Consider the following 22930-nt stretch of genomic DNA (forward strand, 5'->3'; position numbering starts at 1 on the left):
GGATTACCAACAATATTAATTTAAAAACTTATCATTTATGGCTATATCTGTTAATACATTAACTTTTTTTCAACCTTCACTAGTAACTATTCAAGGGAGATGAAAGTCTTAACAGAAACTAAATAAAATAACATAAATTTCCCAAATAAGGTGCCTGGCTGGCTCAGTTGGAAGAGCATGAAAGTCTTGATCTGAGCCCCATGTTGGGTATAGAGATCACTTAAACAAATAAATGAATAAATGAACTAAAAAAAATTTCACTACCATACTAAGGCAGAGAAAAAATTATAGGACATTAAGTTATATGCCAGGCAGTTAATTTACCTGCTATTAATTGAAGTATGAACTAGTGCAAGCTTTTTTGGAGACATATTTGCCTGCTAGCTACCAAAATTGAAAATGCACATACGCTTTTTAAAATATTTTATTTTTTTTGCACATATGCTTTGATTCAAAGATTCTATCTCTGCAATTTTATACTATAGATAGACATACCCATAGAAGCATATGAATAAATGCATAATATCTGTTTACTACAGGGCTGTCTGTAATAGCAAAGACCGGGAAACAGCTCAAATAGTCATCAAAAAAGACTGACTAAATGAAATATGGTGGAACTATACACAGTGCATTACTTACTATTCAGCTATTAAATGTGTAAAGTTGATTTTTAAGTGCAGATACAGGAAGATGTTCAACACAAATTAAATGGAAAAAAGTAAGCTGAACAGGATGTACACTATAAGTACGTTTATTTTTGAAATGAAAAAAATGTGTGTGCATATATATATTGTGTATATATAGGAGTGTTCGTACACGTTTCTCAACAGATTTACAAAAAATATTGTTAATAATGATGCCACTCATGAGAATCTTTTGTTTTATAGTGAGTGAGAATGAGTGTCTCTTTATTGTAAAGCATTCTGTTTTATAAGCTTTTGTGTGGGTGTCTGTTTTATAATAAAAACAAAGTAGCAACAAAGAATTATGATGGTATTTACAATAAAGGGAAATAAGCCAAACTTTTCCTCCAGAAAAAAACCATGAGAAGTAAAAATCCTAGCTTTTTAAGTCAGTTTTTATTATTAAACCTTTATATTGAAATATATGTTTATATACCAACACAGGTATTGATGTATATTTAGATAGCCTTAAGAGGATTCACATTTGTAATTAATAACTCATAACAGAAATATTTTAGTCAGTTTTCTCTGAGTCAGACATGGCATGGGAACTTCATGTTGATAATTTACATTGTAGTTTTCAGTTATAATACATTTGAGATTATTATGAGCACTTTATGCTTGATACATAACACTTTCTAGAGATCTTAAAATACTTTTTGATTTAAATCTATTACTTGGCCATTTTGAAAATATATGTGATATATCCAGACTACAGAAGAACCCAAACTAAAAAGACTGGGGTTACTTACCAGTAATTGGAGTTCTCTGACTGAAAATTTACTCCACAGATCCACATATTTTGGAGTTATTCCCTTGTACCACCTCAAGGAATCTGGAGCTGTTAAAATGAGAATTTCCAGAAGGTTGGCACAACCTTAAGGCATGTGCCAAGTGCTGGTTGATTCCCTTTCTGTGCAAGCCTTAAAAGCTTATCCCCCACATTTGTAGTTCCAAACACACAGGGTATGATGTGTTTATGAGTATGGCTCTTGAAAGGAGCTTACCTAATCAAAGAACTCCAGTTACCAGTGGGATTCCTTATTTTATTACTTTAGTTCTAACACAAATATCTATTTTTTAGAAAGTGAGAACTGTATCATTCATAAGTCAAAAACGTTAAGAGATAGACTTTTTTAGTATGATTATTACAGTATATTATATATTTCTTACCTTGAGCTTGCAATTTTCTTAGCAATTTGGCATCTGTGTTATCTAGAAACTCAGCACTTCCCACATTTGGAGGTCGACCCTTCCGACGTCTCATCCTGGATTCTTCTCTTGCTCGCTGTCTATCTGGATTTGGTGGTCTTCCTCTACGGCCTTCCATTGCCCTGATACGGGGAATGACATCCTCTTCTTTCAAAAGACACCACTGCATTCCCTTTTAATTAACATTTTATAGAAATAATATATTAAAATCAAAGTGAACAAAAGTGATCAACATGTCAGAAAATTCTAGGTCAATTTAGATATCTTGAAGTTTATAAAAGCTAGTATAAACCTTAGGAATTTTATTTTTTAATTAAATTTATAATTGTTCATTGCCTTTGGCATATCTTTGGTATCCTTACTTTAATGATCAAGTTTAAACATATAGAGAGATCTATGTCTATTAACATATATTTATAAACATATGTATCTATAAACACATAGAGATATATCAATCACCATTTCTGAACTATAATGATGATAAAGTTGACAGATATTTGGAAATAGTAGTTGTGTGATGACATCCCTATAGATTGTTTTCATATGTTACCAGTTCAACCTATCATGAAGCTATCTAAATAATGGAAGGAAGTTTCTCTTTATAGAAATATTATAGCTAATAAATCAAGAAGGAATATAAGAGTCAGAATATCAACATTGTGTAATACCTGATGAATTCATGGAGCTAAGCACTGAACTTGAGTGGCTGGCAATCATCAGAAATAGAGACAACTGGACAGACATCAACCTCCTGATGGAGGTTCACTCCATTATCTATAAATTAATCTTGCCCCCCACCAAATAAATCAAGCCTAGATTTGATTAAGTCTGGACCTATTTACTATAACTTTATAGAAGAAGTAAGATAACTAGTGTATGTTAAACCACACGGTGAAATCCAGTCTTTATGAAATTCTACAAAGTATTCAGTTCAACAAATATATTTCAAGAACTTAAAAAAAAAACAAACAACTGTACGAAGATTAGAGGAGCCTTAAGAGATGTATCAAATACATTTTATTTATTGATTTAAAAGATAAACCAGATCATCATGACAATTAAGGAACATCTGAAACTGTGAACAATGCCTAACACTTGATGATATCCAGAAATGATCATTTTAAAGTGTGATAATGATATTCTTGTAGAAATAAGAGTCCTCATCTTCTAGAGATACATACACACTGAAAAATTTACAGATGAAGTAAGATGTGTAAGATTTGCTTCAGCAAATTATGGAAGAGTAGAAGTAGATGGGGGCATAAAACAATTGGCCATATGATAATTTCTAAAGCTGATGATAGGGGACATGGTATATATTATACATTTGAGATTTCCCAGTGTGACCCCCAGCAGGAACACATACACCAGCATAATGCTACTGCATTATAGGAATAATCCTGCTGAGTATATAGATACAATTTGACTTTTGTTTTTATTATTCCTCACATGTTGATCAAAATATACTATTATATTTACCTTATTTCTCGGCCTTAGTATCTCATTCATTTTTTGAATGAGTATCTCATTCAAAAAAAAAATACAAATACTACTTTTGCTACCATAATGGATGATAGTTATATCCCACATTTCAAGCACTGTGCTTTGTTTCAGACATTTTCAACATATTATATACTTTAATCTTCATAACAGCTCTATCTGGGTTTTATTGTTCCTACATTTCAACTGAGGAAATTCTGAGCCAGTAAGGTTAAATAATTTCCTGAGGTACAGAGGCAACAAGGAACAGAACTGTATTTTGTTTTTTTTTAAGATTTAGTTATTTATTTATTATTCATGATAGACAGAGAGAGAGAGGCAGAGACACAGGCGGAGGGAGAAGCAGACTCCATGCCGGGAGTCCAACGCAGGACTCGATCCTGGGACTCTAGGATCATGCCCTGGGCCAAAGGCAGGCGCCAAACCGCTGAGCCACCCAGGGATCCCCAGAACTGTATTTTGAACCCAGGACTGTCTCACTCTAAAACCCATGCTCTTAACCACTACATGTACTTAATTGATGTTACTAAGATTTTTTTTTATACTTGGTAAATGACTTATCACAATGTTCAACCATGAAAGCACATTCAATTATGTTGTTGCATTCATGCAACTATGAAAGCAACTTATGTCACAGCAGGATTGTCAAAAAATGTAATGCATATAGTCCATATTTATATGTTTAAAATAATATCTATACTAATTCACTTCAGTATTTCTCATGTGAAAAATAATTTTAAATTTTGTAGAAAGTAAAAATTTTTTGCTGATATTTCAAATGAGGTCAATAGGAACAATAATTGTACTAACTGCATTTTTATGCCACAAACCACTAAGAAGGAAGCCATCAAAACAATTTTATGTTCACCAGTATGGGAAGCTTTTGATTAGTTTAGGTTTTCATTTTTCTATTATGCTCCTAGGCACTAAGGCAGCATGCATCACATAAATTGAAAAATATAAAAGTGACATTTGTGACACTTGGAGTAGAAGAGAGACTAATAATAGAAGTCTGTAAAGAAATCTGCATTTAGTTTTTAAGGTATCTTATTAATAATAAAGTCAACTTTAGCCAAGATTTAAAGGGTTTATCAATTTATCTTTTTATCCAGTTATAATTTTTACATAGTTATGTTTTATTCAGCTAGGAAAATATACCTGTGTCAAAAAAAGGATAGATTATGTTGGTGCCCAAAATTTACCAGACAAATATGCTGACATTATCATTTACATTTTTGCCCTTGGCATTTATAAACACTTGCTAAGAAAACTGCATATATTGTGCTACATATACAGTCTTCTGACTCCTGGATTTTAGAAAATAAGAAATGGACTGTTAGGAAAATCTAAAGCTTAAATTAGAGCTTTAATTCACTGAGTAGTCAAAATTATTGTAAAGGGAAAAAAAGGTAGTTTTCTCAATAAGCTTTTCCTCAGAAAAAGCAAATACAACTTATATTACCTGATTCGTATGCCATAAGCTTTTGGTCAATCAGAAATTATGTATCAAAATTACTGATTATTTTTTCTTAGTTTCTTTTTTTTTTTTTTAAAGATGTTATTGATTTATTCATGAAAGACACAGAGAGCGAGAGAGGCAGAGACACAGGCCGAGGGAGAAGCAGGCTCCCTGTGGGGAACCTGACGCAGGACTCAATCCCAGGGCTCCAGGATCATGCTCTGAGCCAAGGCAGGTGCTCAACCAATGAGCCACCCACGCATCCCTTTTTCTTAATTTCTAAGACTAAGACAGTAAACGGTTCCTGAAAATAATCTTTCTTAACTAAGATTTGAAAGACGTGGACAAAAAGAATGTAGATGTTCAACATGATGGGCATGGTGAAAGATCAGGTCTATTTTACCATTGTAATACTGCTTTCAAGAGTTACTAATTTCAATCTTTAGCAATAAGACCTTCATTTCTATACATACTACAAAGAGAGAGGGAAAAAAGATTTATGTTTTACTCCAGAAGACTGAACAAAATAATTAATAAGTACACCATATAACATACACCGCAGTGCACTATAAAAGTACAATATAAGACTGCCATGTATTATAAAGAGTTTCTACTACTTAAACATTTGTTGAGATATCTACTTTGTACAAGGCATAGCAGTCTCTAAAGGTAATTGAGAATCTTCTCCCCAAAAGGACCAGCACTTTTAACTCAGACCTCATGCTATTCTAATGCAGGTAATTCAAGGACCACATGCCAAGTATATAATAAATTTGAAAAAGAGTTTAGAGTTTGGGACAAGAAGTTGTCTGAATTGTTCACTTTAAAAAATAATGATGGAAAAAAAAAAATGATGGTCTGAATTAGGGCTTAGAATTAGAGCTGGAGGGCAGCCCAGGTGGCTCAGCGGTTTAGCGCCGCCGTCAGCCCAGGGCCTGATCCTGGAGACGCCGGATGGGAGTCCCACGTCAGGCTCCCTGCATGGAGCCTGCTTCTCCCTCTGCCTGTGTCTCTGCCAATCTCTCTCTCCCTCTCCCTCTCTCTCTCTCTCTCTCTCTCTCTCTGTGTCTCTCATGAATAAATAAAATCTTAAAAAAACAAAAAAGAATTAGAGCTGGAAAGGAAGGTAAAAACATTGTTTTTTTAAGGAGGAAGAACTACCTGCATGTGAAGGAGAGAAGTGTGAATGGAGACCAGAAAGGTGATTAAAGTTTGAAGTGGTCTCTAGGTAACATGGAAAAGGAAAATGGTAATGAGGTTTTCTTCCTGAATATAGTGAAGATACAGGATGGAAAAATACTTGAGAAAACCTGCAAATAAATTTTTAACTCTCAGGTATTTTATACCTTATACTAAATAGAACTTTAAAAAAAGCATTTACTTCAAATGAATAATTAAAAAATATTTTCTATATTCAGAAAACCAAAAATTATATGAAATTTAATTTAAATACAACTTTGTATTTCAACATTTCTATTATTCTTCACAAACGACACTCTAAAGTATAGTTGAACATCTTATGAGCAATTGGCCTGTTTTCACTTTATCTTATAGCCACTGAATTGTCTAATTAACTAGGACATAGAAATATTCTATTTCATATAGAAATATAGTGAAACTATATTTCACTAACAGCTCAATCTGTGGTTTGCCAGCAACATGTTCAGGTTTTAATGAAATGTATTCTTAAGTCTCATTCCTACTTCAATTTGATATCATGGCTTATCTTTATTTTTCTTTGTTGCTTCCATTTTCTTTAATTTTATATACCTCCAGGCTGATTTCTTTTGGGGGTAAAGAGTACATAAGTAAAAGAAGTATATCAGTCCACCAAAAGTCAATTCACAGAGTAATCTATTTGCCAAGTTACTGAATTTTTAAGTTTAGTATCATCAAGACTTCGCCGCAGCAATTTCAGCATGGATTTGCAGGCCTTCGCCACTAAGTATCAATATCCCACATTAATATTTGAGATGTCTAATACTTTTCCAATGCTCAATGTTATATAAGTGAATGGAGGAACTTTACTCATATTTTTCTGGAACGGGAGCGGTTTCTCTAACCCAGTCCTTGCCTCTGGTAGTAAAATAGCTGAGGTGAATACTTTAAATCCAGATAAAGGTATTTGATCTGACAATTTTAGGTCTGTTAGTCATTTGGTGAATCAATCATTTACCCAAATGATTTCTGGCTAAATAATTCTCAGTAAATGTAACCACAGCTCAAGTAAACAAAACTGGTCTTTTTCATTACGTTTTCTTTGTTAATATACTTTCAGGGATGCCAAGGTGGCTCAGTTGGTTAAGGCTCTGCCTTTAGCTAAGGTCATGATCCCAGGGTCCTGGGATTTAGTCCTGTATGGGGCTCCCTACTCAGTGAGGGGCCCTCTCCCTCTCCCTTTGCCCCTCCCCCTGCTCATGCTTTCTCTCTCTGATAAAATTTTTTAAAAAAGTATACTTACAGAATCCTTTACTTCCTAAAAATTCGAATATTAAAAAGCTTTTAGAATGTCATACCTAAAACGGAATTGATCTTAAAGACCTCCTAGGATAAATATCCTTCACATTACATACGAGGAAATGAAGGCCTAGAAAAGTAGGCCTCAGTTTTTTCAAAGTAACATAGGATGCTGAATTAGCCTTCCAGGAGTCTAAGAAAAATCTTAGGGCACAAGCAAAGTGAAGGCATCAAATATTTTTGATAGAACTTCCCACTTTAAGAAATACACTAAAGTTAGTATCATAAGAAAAATCAAAATTTTCTTGAATTATGCCTTGCATAATTTAGCATTGTGATTATTTTTAGCTACTTTATGATGCCAAGGATAGGTAGTGAGAGCTTTATGTACTATGAACTTTACAGAATTAGGGGTTCTTAATCTACTGTAATCATACAGTTTATTAATATCATATAGTGAATAGCATTTCAAAGATGTGAAAGAGTAAGATTGCCTATGCTGGAAGATGGGTCCCCTATTAAAAACCACTGAGGTTTTTTAAAAACAACAACAACAACAACAACAACAAAAAAAACACAAAACATTGAGGGGACGCCTGGATGGCTCAGCGGTTTAGCGCTTGCCTTGGGCCCAGAGCGTGATCCTGGGGTCCTGGGATCGAGTCCCACATCGGGCTCCTTGCATGAAGCCTGCTTCTCCCTCTGCCTCTCTCTGTGTGTCTCTCACGAATAAATGAATAAAATCTTAAAAAAAAAAAAAAACATTGAGAAAGATGTGGTTTGATACAATCATTCCACAATGCTGGCTATGCTTCCTAGTATTCACAGTAGGTTACCTTCTTAGAGTCATGACCTTCAAATACCTCCTTAGCACCACATTTGGATTCATACAGTTGGCCCCCTAGTAGAGGCCCCTTGCCTAGCCGTCAAAAATCCTACCTGGTACATTAGTGACATAAATTTTCAGTATTATAGATTTCTGGTACTGATCTTTCATATTCTCAGTGTCCATATATGCCCACAGCTATGTTGCATTAGGTATGACAGTTAACAGCAGAGTTGATTAGAACCCTGGTTGCGGACTCCCAATCTTTTGTTCTTATATGAAATAATTAGCAGCATTACAATCTTGCCAGAGACTGTGTGTTGTCTGCTTTATTGTGAAGTCTCCCTATATTCCTTACTAACAAAACCCTGATTTTTGCTGGATAGCATTGTGCTCAGTATTTTATCTTCTCTGAGACAGTGATCATAACTTTTATGTCTTTTGTACTCTCCAGTTTCTTACAAACACTAGTATTTTTTTTTTCAAAGCCAGGCTTTCAAGTTCATTTCTGTAGAGAAATGTGTTCACAGTTTTTATGGAAAACACCTTCAGGGAAAATTTATCTGGGGAAAAAAATGCCTGGTACATTAAGTATTTGCCACAAGTATTCAGTGATTAAATGACTAAGAAAAAGGGCTTTTTTCAGTAAGAACTATAAATTTTTTTTTCTCATGGCCTTATGCCATTAAAAAGAAAAAAAAAACTTTCTAAAAAATATACATCTCAAATAGAAAAGGCAGCATTTTCTAAGTCACTTTTAATTTGTTCCTTCTTTGCATCTTTCCTTTTTCTTTCCTTTTCTATCCTGAATACAGTAAACATTCATTAGTCTATGACTGTGAATTTAGTGGTTGAAAAAATAAACTTATATTTATGCTTAAATGTTTTCTTCTCTATAATTCACAAAAAATACTTTTCAAAGTAGATTATCATGTTTCAAAATAATCTTTGTCATTAACAATTTATCTTGAACCCATCATACATTCCTAAAAGTGTGAATACCGTTTTACCTAAATATCATATTTAAGTAAAATAGATATAACTTTTATACTTACTAAACTATGTTGAGCTCATCCTTACTAATATTCTAACACCCAAAACCAAAATAAAATGAAAACAGTTCCACAAATTCTTTTTAATGTGATGAAGCATAAGTTTGTAAGAAACCTATTTACTTTATATTCTTTTCAAAGGGGTTTCACTGACTAAAATAGTTAACAGAATTTCATTACAAGATATAGCCAGCCAGTAAAGCATGGCATTATAAGAAGGTTCATTTTGTTCCATGAAGTCTATTGTCCCTAAAAATCACAATTTTTACAGAAGCCCATAGGAAGTGATTGGCATGTAAGTATCAGAAGATACTGAGAAGCAGCTGATTCTACAAATCCTTTACCACATTTGTAGACTGAAATAAATAAACACTGAAAATGAATAGACTGAAATAATCACTGAAAATGAAAAAAATGAATACAGACATAAGAACTATTTCTTATGTCAACTCTATTTACCTGAATTAAGAGCTTTTCTTTCTTATTTTTTTTTAAGATTTTGTTTATTCATGAGAGACAGAAAGAAAGAGAGGCAGAGACACAGGCAGAGGGAGAAACAGGCTCCATGCAAGGAACCTGACGTGGGACTCGATCCCAGGACTCCAGGATCATGCCCTGGCCAAAGGCAGGCACCAAACCGCTGAGCCACTGAGGGATCCCTCTTTCTTATTTTTCAAAAGAAATTAGATTGTTGTCCTTTAGTGATGATTTACTTAAATTTCAAATAAATATAAGCTCTCATACCTCTCATCTTGCTATATTATACTCAAAGTTAGTCAATATTTTCAAATGTTTGCTGTTAATAAATATATATATATGATCTATCTTCAGCTCAGAAATATCTTGATTGAAAAATAACATAAAAATAACCATGGTTCTCTCTCTTAAAAAAAAAAAAAAAAGATTTTTTTATTTATTCAGAGAGAGAGAGAGGCAGAGACACAGGCAAAGGGAAAAGCAGGCTCCATGCAAGGAGCCCGATGTGGGACTTGATCCCGGTACTCCAGGATCATGCCCTGGGCCAAAGGCAGGCGCTAAACCGCTGAGCCACCCAGGGATGCCCAACCATGGTTCTCTACTGCAGACTAGAATTAGTTCTTGTAGAAATTACCATTTCCTAAATTTGTAAAATACAGACCTTTGCAATACCACTGTTGAAAGTTTTGAAATACCTTGAACAAAATTAGAACTTACAGAACTAATATTGGTTATTCTTGAGAATTTTAAGAGATAAAGGAAAAATGTGATGGAGAAAATATATTTTCCAATGCAAATGCTTCATTAGGAAAGTGACTAAAAATAGTAATGAATCTGCAAATACAGCATTTCATTTGCTATCAATCACCCAGAATAGATAAATGACGCTTGGAAAACTGTAGCAGTAATATTTGAAATCATTATGTACAACCTCCATACATTTGGAAAACTGAATGCTTAGCTTTATTAGAAGAGGTAAAAAATTTATTTTTTAATAGGAAATTGTTTTTTGCATTGTATGTAATACAAGCAAATTATAGACAATGTGAAACTTGCAAGTAGAAAGAAAAAAATGATCCATTGTACCCACCAACCATTACATCTATCATTAAAATTTTGATGCGTTTCTTCCCAATCCTTCAATATGCAGTTTTGTTTTTCAGTATCTATATAGCCATCATTCCTTTTCCATAATTTGTATAAAGGCAGACATATTATAAACACATACAGGTAATTTCTGCATAGTGACAGTGGCTAGGCCAAACTATATTTTACATCTTCTACAAAATTTAGGGCCAATCAAATGATCACAAATCATAGTTACCCTAACAAAAATATATAAACTTTGTTCATTTTCATATAAAATTATAACATAATTATACACATTTCTAATTAACTAGATGCTTATACATATTCATCATGCTACATATGGAAATATATATGGATCTACAATTATACGTACTATACGGATTTCTAATGAGTTAACTGAACTTTTTTGGGATTACTTACCTTTAATTGTTGTTCTCTCAAAATATCCTGAAACGAATCCAACTTACTAATTTTTTTAACTGACAGAAGTACTCTCAAAATTGCTAATATTTTCCCTCAGCAGTCTGCTGAAATGTTGGCCGCTTAACATATTCTGGATTTATTAATTCATCATATTTCCTTGATGAATTGATCTCTCAACAAAGCAATACACATTTGGAAAACACTGATTATGTCTAATAAAAAGTGAATGGATGTCAAAGAACATTTTACTTTGCCTAATGAGACTTTATAGATTAAGTCTAATTATCACTGATACAAAACTAAAAATCCTTTATGTATTGAACAGCAATTAACTTTCCTCTCAGAACAAAAATCTACTCAGCTTAAAAATACAAGGATATCTTTGGCATAAATAAGGATTTGATACCATGAGCCAAACAATTAAAAAATGGTTAGAATTTTTAAGGAAAATTATTATTGTCTTCTAATATTTTTCGTGATAAGAGACTGATCTAGTATATATGGAAGTGGGTAAAATAACAATAGAATTCTGAAAATCTGTTTGGCAGCAGATTTAGTCTAAGTTTAAACATTTTTTAAGTGTAAAAAAAAGAGAAAAGTTCTAGAATATATTTCAGTAAAGAAGCTAAGCCTCAGAGAAATAAATTTTGGTATTCTGAATTACCAGGAAAGAAACAAGCAGACCTGGACATAACTTCTTCCTTAAAAAGTCATAGCCAATAATGAAAATAGGTTATATGATGAATGTAAAAGAACACTGTTAGAAACCTTGAGTTCTAGTTATGTCTCTGCTTGGTTGAAACTGTATTCTTAGAAAATTCCCTTACTTTTGAGGTCTCAAAAGAAACCCGTAGAATTAGGAAGGCCTTTTTTTTTTTTATTTCTAGAATTATAAAATTAGAGGGAAAGACAGGATGGAAAAACCTGCCTATTCACACTAGAAATATTACTGGAAAAATTCATTTCTGTGCATTAGAATGGGCCATAAGGGAGAAAGATTCAATCAAGAAAGAAAATATCAACTTCAGTTGGCTGAGCAATTTAACCTTTTGAAACATTTTCATGCAAATGGTCTCATTTTAACCTCATCATAATCCTATGAGGCAGAAGTAAAATTATTATTGTCTTTCTTTATTTTGCAGGCAAGGAAATTGAGGAAAAATGTGGCATTATTTTGATGTTTCAAATCACAAAATACTTCATAGGTTAACAAGAATCTAGGTCTCCTCACTCCTTAACTAGGACCTCTTTCAGTGGGGCTGATAACAGGAATAATAAGCATACGCAGCTGAATCCAAGTAAGAAACAAAAGCAAAACCATAAAGAAAACATATAGGAAATGAAATGTCTCTGATGGATTCTTTGTGCTGATTGGTAAGGTTGTATACTTAACCCACAGGCAAAAAGGAAGTTGTGGTAATATTTTCTGATATGTATATAATTAACTGAAAAATTAAGTCTCTGTAAAAAGGAGAAATTCCACTCACCTAATATTAAGGGACCTTCCCCCCACCCCAAATTACCTCACTTGTGAAAATGGATCACGTAGCATGGCATAATCAGATGGACAAGATCCTTCCAAAAAACTATGGCATATTTATTCCTTTTTGGACTGACTTCTAACAACATATTTTTTCCTATTCAAATTAATTTACCTTTAAATTAGTTTACCTTTCAGGGAACTAATATTTTCTTATATTTCACGTGAACATGCAGATACTTTATACCTGTATAAACTGTAAAATTGTTGACAAAATTAATAAACAGGAAAATGTTGACTTAAAAAAATTGAAAAAGACAGCTATTAGTTCAAAGCTCCTTGTTACTGGAATATTGTAAATTGAGGCTTTGGTGAGTGTTAACCACAAAATTATATGTATAGCTGTATGAATTAACTAACAAAAGGCAATGCTCTGGAGTGCAGTGAAATTTACTTCATTTAGGTTATGGTACTACTTTCTGGTTTAAAGACTATACTTTTTAAAAAATGGATACCTGCGGTCCATCTCTGGCTTCATAGAAGTCACCCACTCTTATTTTTGCACTGAAGCTGAAATTGTCCCTTGAGATATCCATTATTCCATTTCTGCTGAGATACTGAAAAAATCACATATTTTTCCACTTCAGGTTTTAATAATTACAACCCAGCTTTGATGTAGAGCTTTCTTCAGGACACTAATGATTTGCATATTCTATCAAGGGGCTATAGATTTAGAGAAGATCAATTTAGGTTAAGTACATTAGTCCCATACAAGACAATATTTTGTATCAAGGAACTTTATCTGAGAAAGGAGAGCACCTTTTTTCCATAAACATGCTTAACAGGCACCAAATGTATATTATTTGGTGAAAAGTATGTACCTTTATTACTTCAGGGTATTGCCTAAGTTTCTTTCCACATGGAGCATAATATGCTACTTCTCCTTGAAGGCGCCCTCCAAAGTTTCTTATTCTTGTCTCTCTTTGCCAGCTACACATAACAGAAATGAGGGTTATAACATATTTAGTTTTAGGAAAGCTCTTTATCTTTTAAAAAAAAAACTTAAGAACATATGCTTTTTAGATAACATGAAAAATATAAATAAATAAATATAAATCCCTAATCATACAACTTAGGTACATTTATCACTAAAATTAGTAAGATTTTTTAGCTAAGTAATTCCACTAAAAATTAATCAGACTCAAGCTACAAATATCAAACTCTGTTAAATTTCTTAGAAATCAAAACTAGTATTACTTTGGTATTTGGACAAATTCAGTAACATGTGTCAATGTGTATGAATTTTTTACATCTGAGAAGCTAAGTGAAAAGAGTACCATAAACCCGGCTCTCTGCTCCTTTAGGATCATGTACTTGGAGCATAAAACTTCTCATTTCCAATGAAGCCATTTTAGCCAAACTCTGCTCAAGTCCCCCAGTTTTGCCTACAGTGGCTATTACTGTTCTTTCATTCCATATTCCCAAAAACCTCTCTTACTCCTTCCTAATTGTGTCTCTGCCCTGGCCTCTGTCAAAGGATTTTCTCTTGCATTTTTTCCCAATCACAGTCCCACTGGCCTACGTGACTCCATCCCAGCTCTGCCACACCTAAACTCTGCCGTTAGCCTTAATTTCAGTTTGCTGATAGATCAACTTCTTTGCCCTTTGCTCTAGCTCTTCTGCTCTAATAAATACTACGCAGTATATTCAATTCTTTTATGAATAGCTAAGAGTGAGAAATCAAACATGCATAAATATGCAGAGGAAAAGCAAAAAGAGAAGTCTTATTTTGCATACCCATATTCCAAAGGAATACGTAGCTCACGCTCATCTGTTACTCTTCTTCTTTTGGAAGTGCCTTCAAGAAAATTCAGCCCGTTAACATAAAGGATTAGTTTATATAGAGGATAATTTTTTGATAGTTTTCAGACTTTCCTTTAAAGAATATATGTTAATGACTTGATTTACTTAAGGTGTTTCTACAACTTGTAGGTTACTTTTAGATGGTTTGCAACAAAACACACTGTACAGAGGATCTTTTTCCGTCTTCTTCAGTCTGCATTACAGAATAACTAGCCTTTGTAAATAAAATACAATGGGAGGTAAAAATACATAGCTTTCCTCTCATTTTGTATGTAAAGAAATAGCTAAAGAAGTAGGAGGAAAATTGTAGATAGAGGTTTCAGAAAACCAGGTACAGTTGTTTTCTTTGAGAATATGAGTTTTAAGATGCTGAAAAATTTCAACAGCTGGCTCATACACTTAAAAATAATTTAACTCCTCTGTTCATATAAATCCATAGCCAAAACTATTACTACATCTTTTAACCTAAAGTACAAAGGAATAGGATTATGATTGTACATAAAATTCTTCATAGTCAATGGCCAAGTTTCACAAATGCAAATATGTATATCTTAAATTAGTAGAATATTATACGGGTCTGTGGCAATTGAATGCAAAACTAGACATTTCTAAGAAAAGAGTGAAATAAGTAGAGCAACATGATATTTTACTATACACCTCTAGATTTCCTTAGCTCTTGCAACAGAAATAAAAAGTCCTTTTGGAATATTAATGTAAAAACTTTTAATGAAGACCTCTAGAAGTTTATAAAAGGTCAAATAGAAAAAAAAAAAGATGTGGCACATTAATGAAATAATAATGCTTCTCACTAACACAAATGACCTTTGGCAAAGTGTTGGGCAAATATGCAATTGTATCTCAAGTAACCAAGTGAGATTTGTATAAAGTACAAAAAAGTCCAACTGTTAGATTCTAAATTCTAGAAGCATAAACTGAACACAAAAGCAGGAAAATAATCAAAATCAAGAGCTGTCATCAATCAGGTTCTTAAATTGGAAGCACAGAATAAAAAATGGCAATGGGTCAGATCCTTTGAAAATCCATGCTGACCTTTCTCAGCCAACCTCTAATCTGGCTGTAACACCTGATTCCAATGAGATCATCCCCAGAACACTGTATAAATAAGAATTCTTGCTATGGTTTGACTTGTACTTTACAATAATAAAATAAAGTGTAGGTACCAGAGTGTGGACTTGAAGTAAGTGTGGAAGAAGGTGTGCCAAGAAAAGCAGGTGACTGGGATTCAGAACATAAGGCAGCAGGAGCAGAGCCTGGGGCTTTTGCTATGTGGAGGTTACGAGGTGTTGAGTGAGCTGTGAGACTCATGGAAGGGCTTTTGACAGAGGAAGTTGTTTTATTCAGTTTCATTGAAGTTTTCTCTCCTTCAGTATCACTATCTGATTCATCTTGGTCTTTATCATCATCATCATCTTCTTCTGATCCTTCTGTATCTGATTCTGAATTACTATCTGATTCTGGGAAGTAAAAGAAGCATTTGTATATTATAACTAGATAATCACCAACATTTGCAGTTTGTATCTAAATGGAATAGTTTAGGAATCAGCATCTGTGATTGAACTCAACTGATCAACATTCCTGAAGAGTTCATGTAAAAATTACTATCTTACGAGCTGAGTACAATGTATGCAGACTACAAATTCTCAAAATTCTTAAAAAAAAAAAAAGTATCTGTTTTACTCAACACTTTAATCATAAAACAGTTCTCACATGACACTATTCACATGCTGAGTTCTGCTGAATGGTTTCAAAATCACTTTTAATTTAATAGAGAACTAAGGTACAGAGGGAATATAATTGATTAAATTAATAGATTCCAATAGCTTAAGAAGTATATTAGGTTAAGTATGAGGAAAAGAAGTCTGGAACTACCATCATTTTTTCATCTAGGCTTTGAGGTAAAAGAAAACCATTTTCTGAGAAATTCTTGGCTTTTCTGACTGCAGTTTATTCTATTTAGGTACAAGACTTCATCAGGCTTCTTAGGCTTCATAAAAGACCAGGGTACAGATTTATGTGGGATTATTTAATGGTTTAATAAGTTAAGTTTTGGTCTAGAAATGTAGTACTATAAATCCATCTCTTTCTATAGACAGGTAATATCTATTCCTGGATTAAACCTGATAAACACAGACCTAATACTTGGAATGTACCTTAAAGGTTCTCAGAATAACAGCTTTTGTGGAATTGTGTTTTGTGTAGTACCATCTGCCTATGTTGCAATTTGTTATAAAAATTGTCTTTGAAAGTTATTAATAACGATATTCAAGCTCAATCATGCAAAATTGTTTATGGGAATCCCAGGAAAAATATTAACAGAACAAGTTGTTCTTACCCTAAGCATTGTTTCTATCTTAGACACTTTAAGTTGTATAACTGACTGTATTTGCTTATTCACATTGGTAGCCAGAAAATTTACCATTGGACTTATGGCTGATCAGTAACAAATTCAAATATTTTTATAATATGTATTTCACCTTTGTATATGTGCTGCCGAAATGAGCACTGTATTTCACCTTTGTATATAAAATTTATGCTATCTTATATTTTATGCTTTCAATCTTCTGTGGAACAATGAGGAGAGTTAAAGGGGAAGAAAAATGGAAAGAAGTTTTTTTCAAAAAAAACAAGCAAAACTAGAAAGCAAATAAAAATAAACTCAAAGAGTAATCGTTATTAAATAAATTCTGTGTTGCTAATAGATAGTCACAGGGATTTAGGTTTTTGGTACTTTCTAAATGACTGACTATAATTTTACCTTCTTCATTCAAAATATCTACTGACATATTTCAATAAGTAGAAGAGATGAAAAAGAAAGGATAAATGAGTGGTAATGAATTAAATGAAAATTAAGCAAATTTGTGAAGTTATTTCTTCATTCATGCATCATTTATATTCATTTCAAGTTTTTATTTGTTTAATATTAAATGAATAACAAAGCTGAGAGTTTAACTTAGGATTTCCAATCTCAATCACTCTAATACTTTACCAGCTCACTATGGAAAGCACATAGCTGTGTGGAACACAGTGAATGACAATGACTAAGTCTGTGAACTAAGAGTATCCTTAAAATGTTTTGGTTCACATAGCTTTTAGATAAATACTTTAAATTTAAAAATAAAAAATAACCTGATTGGCTGTCATCAGATTCATCATCTTCATCATCTTCCTCATCTTCTTCCTCGTCATCTTCTTCTTCATCCTCATTTGAATCTTCAGAATCCTTACTACTGGGAATGTCTGAGTCTGTTCCCCTAAACTGTTCCACTAAAGATTTTGCAGGGTGCGGGTGGTGCTGTGTTTTTACTGTGTTTACATTATTGCTAACCACTTTTTCCTTCCCTTGAGTATGCAGTATGGGAGAGGCAGAGGGTATCACAGTTGTCTGATTGCCAGGGGTTCTTCTCCCACTTGTACTCAGATTTACAGGTGAGGAAAAAGGAGTGCTACTTGCAGTAGCAATGTTTTCGTTAATCTTACTCTGCATTTTAGTTTTGGTAGTAAGTGCTAGAGGGGCTTCTTGAATGACACTTTGAATAACTCCGTTTGGTTGATGATTACCTAAAAGTGCATTTGTCAAGAATGGATTAGGGTGGTTGTTTTCTACTGTTTGTTTTGGATGTGCTGGTGAACTAGAGGTTGTTTTTGGATTTGACAAAGCTGCAATAACCTTCTTCAAGCTCTTGGATGACTCTTGCTTCTTTAACTGCGCTGGGAATGTCTGTTTATATTGTTCCTGTTGAAATATAAGTTAAAATACAAAACAACAATGTACCATAAAAACAAAGATTACTTTTATTTGCCTTCCATATCTGACAATGGCTGCTCAGATACAAATTTAAATCATGATATACAAGTGCTTAAAATTAGTGGTAGTGATGACTACAAGCTGGTTGCTGAATCTTGGCTAGACATAATATATTTAAAATTCCATTAGTCTTTCTCCTCTCAAAATACAGGTTTCTTCACTCCCTCCTTTCGTTATTTTTGTTCCTAGTGTCTCAGTAATCTAAATTTGAAACGCTAAAAACATCTTTTACTTTTCTTTCTTCCAAGTCAGCCATATCTCTATGTCTTTTGGATTCTTTCATCAAGATATTGCTCAAACTTAAGCCATATACCATCATTTCTCCCAATATATGCTATATGCTGATGCCAATTTCATCTTAATTTAAGCCTTTGCTATGTTAGTTTCCTGGGCAAAATCCTTAGTGTCTCCTGCTTTTCAAAAAGAAATGACCTTGGTTTAAAAATCCATCTGCTCTTTACTTGTTCTATGATATTAACAAGTGACTTAGTCTCTTTAAGCTTTAGTTTCTTTACCTCACACAATTTTGCGAAAATTACATAAGATCATATGTGTAGGAAGTCTAGATTGGTTACAATTACTAAGCAATTGTTTAATAAGTGACTTTCTAATAGGCAGTCATATAAAATTCTTTAAATAAGAAACATTTAAGAAACTCTTTGAAAAATTAAGAAACCTTTCAAAATGCAAATAACTCCTGATGTGCTCTATAATTTATCTCTAAGTGGAATATACATTAATGAAAAATTAAAATAACCCAAACAATGTAACTTTTAGTTTGCCTAATTTACACATGGAGAGTCAATAATGTGATGCCAATAACAATACGTCCTTATGACTGAGCAGTACATTACAAGTTATCATATGCATGGTATTATGCCATTGGTCATTCCATTTAGATCAGGGATTCCAAATCTGGCTATACATTTGGAAGATTTTAATATATGCAATACCTTAGTCTCAACACAACAGATCCTGATTTAGCTGTCCTGAGGTGTTCTTTTTTAAAAATTGTCCAAGTAATTCTAATATATACTTAAGCTTGAGAATTACTCACTTAATTCTCAAAACAGCCTGATTTATTCCAGTTTTTTACTCTGACTTTGTTCTTAAATTCTTTACAGTAAAATAAGGGTTAATGGACAAGAATACCAACTTTTTTAAGAAAGAAAGGCAGCATATCACAGTGTTTAAGAATGAGGATTCTAGTGCTACACTGCCCAGATGTGAACTCCAACTTTATCACTAACTAGCAGTGTGATCCTGGGGGAGTTATTTAAGTTTTTTGAACCTCAATTTGATTGTCTATTAGTAACACTTACAGTTGCTAGTGTCCAATGAGTAAATGCATGTTCAGTACTTAAAGGAATAGCTGGCAAACTGCAGGAGTTGTACAAGTGTTATCTAATGATGAGGAGGCCTAATGATAATTTTTGTAATCAAAAGATAGGATACTATGTTCAAACATAATATTTTTTTCTCTACTCTGGATTGGTTCTAGAATAAAAGGCACTGATCGTTTAATTACTGGAATTCTACTAGACATATGAATGTAGATTATATAGCAATACAAAATCAATACCAAGACAATAAAGATGAAAAAGATTCTCTGATTAGTGGTTCTGGCATTTGCATTAATAAAAGTTATTAAAAATATTTTGTATTTCATATAGTTTGTTAAAAATGGCAAAGGAACTCTCTTTCTAATAAATAAATAAATAAATCTTAAAAAAATTCTTTTAAAAAATGAGTATTCTGCCTGGGTGACTCAGCAGTTAAGCGACAGACTCTTAGTTCCCACTTAGTTCTCTTGGGTTGTGAGATGAGCGAGTCAGGCTCCAATCGGGGAGTCTGAGATTCGCCTCTGCCTCTCCTCCACCACATTCAAGCATGTGCACTTCCTCTCCTAAAATAAATAAGTAAATCTTTGAAAAAATTCTTAAAAAATAATAAAAATAGCAAAGGAAAATGATTCTTCATGCAGGATTTTTATGCTTGTAATTGTTATATTATATGACTACAGAGGTAAATTACTCTTTTATTTCTTTAAAAAAGAATATATTGATATCAGGGGGAAAAAGGACATTGATCTTAAACAAAAGTAATTGTGGAGTATATCTTATTCAAATGTATTTCTCCCCTTACTGCTAAAGCATTATACTTCAGGAAAAAAATGACATGATCGTGTTGCCAAGAATATATTAAGCAGATGTATATGTAAATATAAAAATCAGAGAAATCTAGTTTTCTGATGTGTATATTCTATTCTTGGTAACTAATAAGGTATGAAAATAAGAGCAGAATTTAATTTAAACTTGTGTATTTTAAGACTATATAAAAGCTCTTTTTCTAATAAAATTCTTCTATAAATAATTTTTTTAAAGATTTTATTTATTTATTCATCAGAGAGAGAGAGAGAGAGAGAGGCAGAGACACAGGCAGAAGGAGAAGCAGGCTCCGTGCAAGGAGCTTGATGTGGGACTCGATCCCAGGTCTCCAGGATCAGGCTCTGGGCCGAAGGTGGCGCTAAACCGCTGAGCCACCTGGGCTGACCCTAAATAATTTTTAACTTACCCGTTTGGATCGCATTTCACTGGTCAAAGGACTAGATTCTTCAGAGGTATTTTTATTCCCTGCTTTAAGTACATCAGGAGAAGGAACTATGAGTTTCATGTAAGTTTCCTTTTTGGCTTGATTTACCAAAGATAAAGGTTTCACATTGGACACCAATCCCGTAGACTGTATTACACTTGTATGTTTGTTCACAGATTCCTCCTTTGCCTGAGAGCTTTGGAAAATAAATGGAAGCTGCTGTGACAAAACCTGAGGCTGCTTCTGCTGGGACTGGAATGATGAGTGAGTCTGGGATTCAGACACAAGAGGTAATGGCTGGTGTATTCTTTTTTCCTGGGCTTTTTCAGTTGCTTTCTGTCCATCTGCTTTTGGGTCTGACATACCATGTAATAGCACCTGTAGAGAAAAATAACAAGGTGACTTCTTAATATCTATTAAAACAAAGAACGTCAAGCAGTTGGAGAGAAAAGGGTACTTTAAAAAGTGCTAATGACAGTTACATAAAGCTCACTAAAAATATACCAAATGTCCCTTTAAAAATGTTTCTCCATCTCCTTTCTTGTGCAAATGTTAAGATCTAAAGATATGATTACCTTTAAACTTTATAGATTTTGAGAGTCAAGATAAACCAGTTAATTCCTAAGTAGGAAGAATGTGTGGATACTGCCAATGAAACTACTTATACCTGGTTGTTACTTTTATGTTGTGCTTCACTCTCTGAATCAGAATCATCATCTTCACTTTCTTCAATACTTTGATCTTCTTCTTCTTCATCTTCCTCTAGATCATCTGAATCACTACTACTAATGCCTTCACTTGAGGTGTCTGATGATGTACCCGAATCACTATCACTGTTGCTAGAACTTTCCATAGCTTTCTTCCTTGGTTTCTGGGTAAAGACAAGTTTTTAGCAAGACTTTATTTTTGGGAAAATTCAAACTTCAGTAAGAGGTATGCTCTTTTAATATTCAAGTGATATTTCCATCTAAATATGTCATTTTAGAAAAAAGGGAAGAAAAGGCATATGTTGTAAGGGCAATTATTCAACAAACAGATCCAATTAACTTATCTGAAAGGAATTCTCCAATAAAAAGTACAGGCTTTGTCATGTACAGAACATTAGAAACACTGATATAGTATATATCTTTTCATATGATCTTTTCATGATTGCCATGCTTCAAAATGTATGACAGATTAAAAAGAGCAATTTACAAAACAATTCCAATTATGATAAGGGATACAGACATTGAAGTTCAATATTTAGCTTTAGTCTTCTTTCTTATTTTAACCAAATATTTACATATAACATGCCAAACACACCTTTCTAGGTGTTGACAACAATGGTATCTAAGACAGAGTCCTTGCCTTCAAGGGACTTAAACTCTAGTGTTGGTAGAGTAGTCAAATGACTAATATGAAAGCAAGTAATTCCATATGTAACAAGTACTGGAAAAAAAAAAAAAAACTAACACAAGTACCAGAGAGAAGAGAAAATAAGTAGCAAAAGACTTAGGGGCTGATTTAGCAAGGAATTTAATTTTTTATATTTCACTCCAGAAAAGACAGATAATATAATAAAGAGATATTAATTTCTGGAGCATTTAAGGCTATATAGGAAAAAGAAAATCTAAAATTGGTACAAAGTGATATTACATCACATTAAAAAACAAGTTTTGTGTTTAAAGAACAGACAGTAGTAGGGGTGCCTGGGTGGCTCAGTTGGTTAAGGCTCAGACTTGATTTCAGCTCATGTCACGATCTCAAGGTCTCGAGATTGAGCCTCGAGTGGGGCTCCGCACTCAGTGGGAAGTCTGCTTGAGGTTCTTTCTCCCTCTTCCCCTCCCCACTCAAATAAATAAATCTTAAAAAACAAACAAACAAACAAACTCCAGAACAGACAACAGTAGTGGATAAAAAGAAGGAAAAATTATGAGATGATTTATGACTAAACAGCTATATAAACAATGGGAAAGTTAAAACTCTGCCAATAGGAAAACTGAAAAGGAGAA

General features: G+C 33.2%; 1 protein-coding gene across 19 annotated transcripts in view; it reads right to left on the reverse strand.

The window, feature by feature from the left end:
• BAZ2B (bromodomain adjacent to zinc finger domain 2B) overlaps window positions 1-22930 on the reverse strand; it is a 293190-nt gene that overhangs the window by 75269 nt on the left and 194991 nt on the right. For 13 of the 19 annotated variants that reach the window (XM_038584598.1, XM_038584612.1, XM_038584610.1 and 10 more), the window contains 8 exons: window positions 21607-21810; window positions 20922-21317; window positions 17669-18275; window positions 15703-15996; window positions 14456-14516; window positions 13540-13648; window positions 13174-13275; window positions 1857-2067 (listed from right to left, as the gene is read on the reverse strand). In XM_038584598.1, the coding sequence (XP_038440526.1) occupies window positions 1857-2067; window positions 13174-13275; window positions 13540-13648; window positions 14456-14516; window positions 15703-15996; window positions 17669-18275; window positions 20922-21317; window positions 21607-21810 (1984 nt within the window). The remainder of the gene's footprint in view (window positions 1-1856; window positions 2068-13173; window positions 13276-13539; window positions 13649-14455; window positions 14517-15702; window positions 15997-17668; window positions 18276-20921; window positions 21318-21606; window positions 21811-22930) is intronic. The other 6 variants (XM_038584606.1, XM_038584615.1, XM_038584608.1 and 3 more) reach the window with 3 other exon arrangements.

Source organism: Canis lupus, chromosome 36 (assembly GCF_011100685.1).
Source record: "Canis lupus familiaris isolate Mischka breed German Shepherd chromosome 36, alternate assembly UU_Cfam_GSD_1.0, whole genome shotgun sequence".
Lineage (NCBI taxonomy): Eukaryota > Metazoa > Chordata > Mammalia > Carnivora > Canidae > Canis > Canis lupus.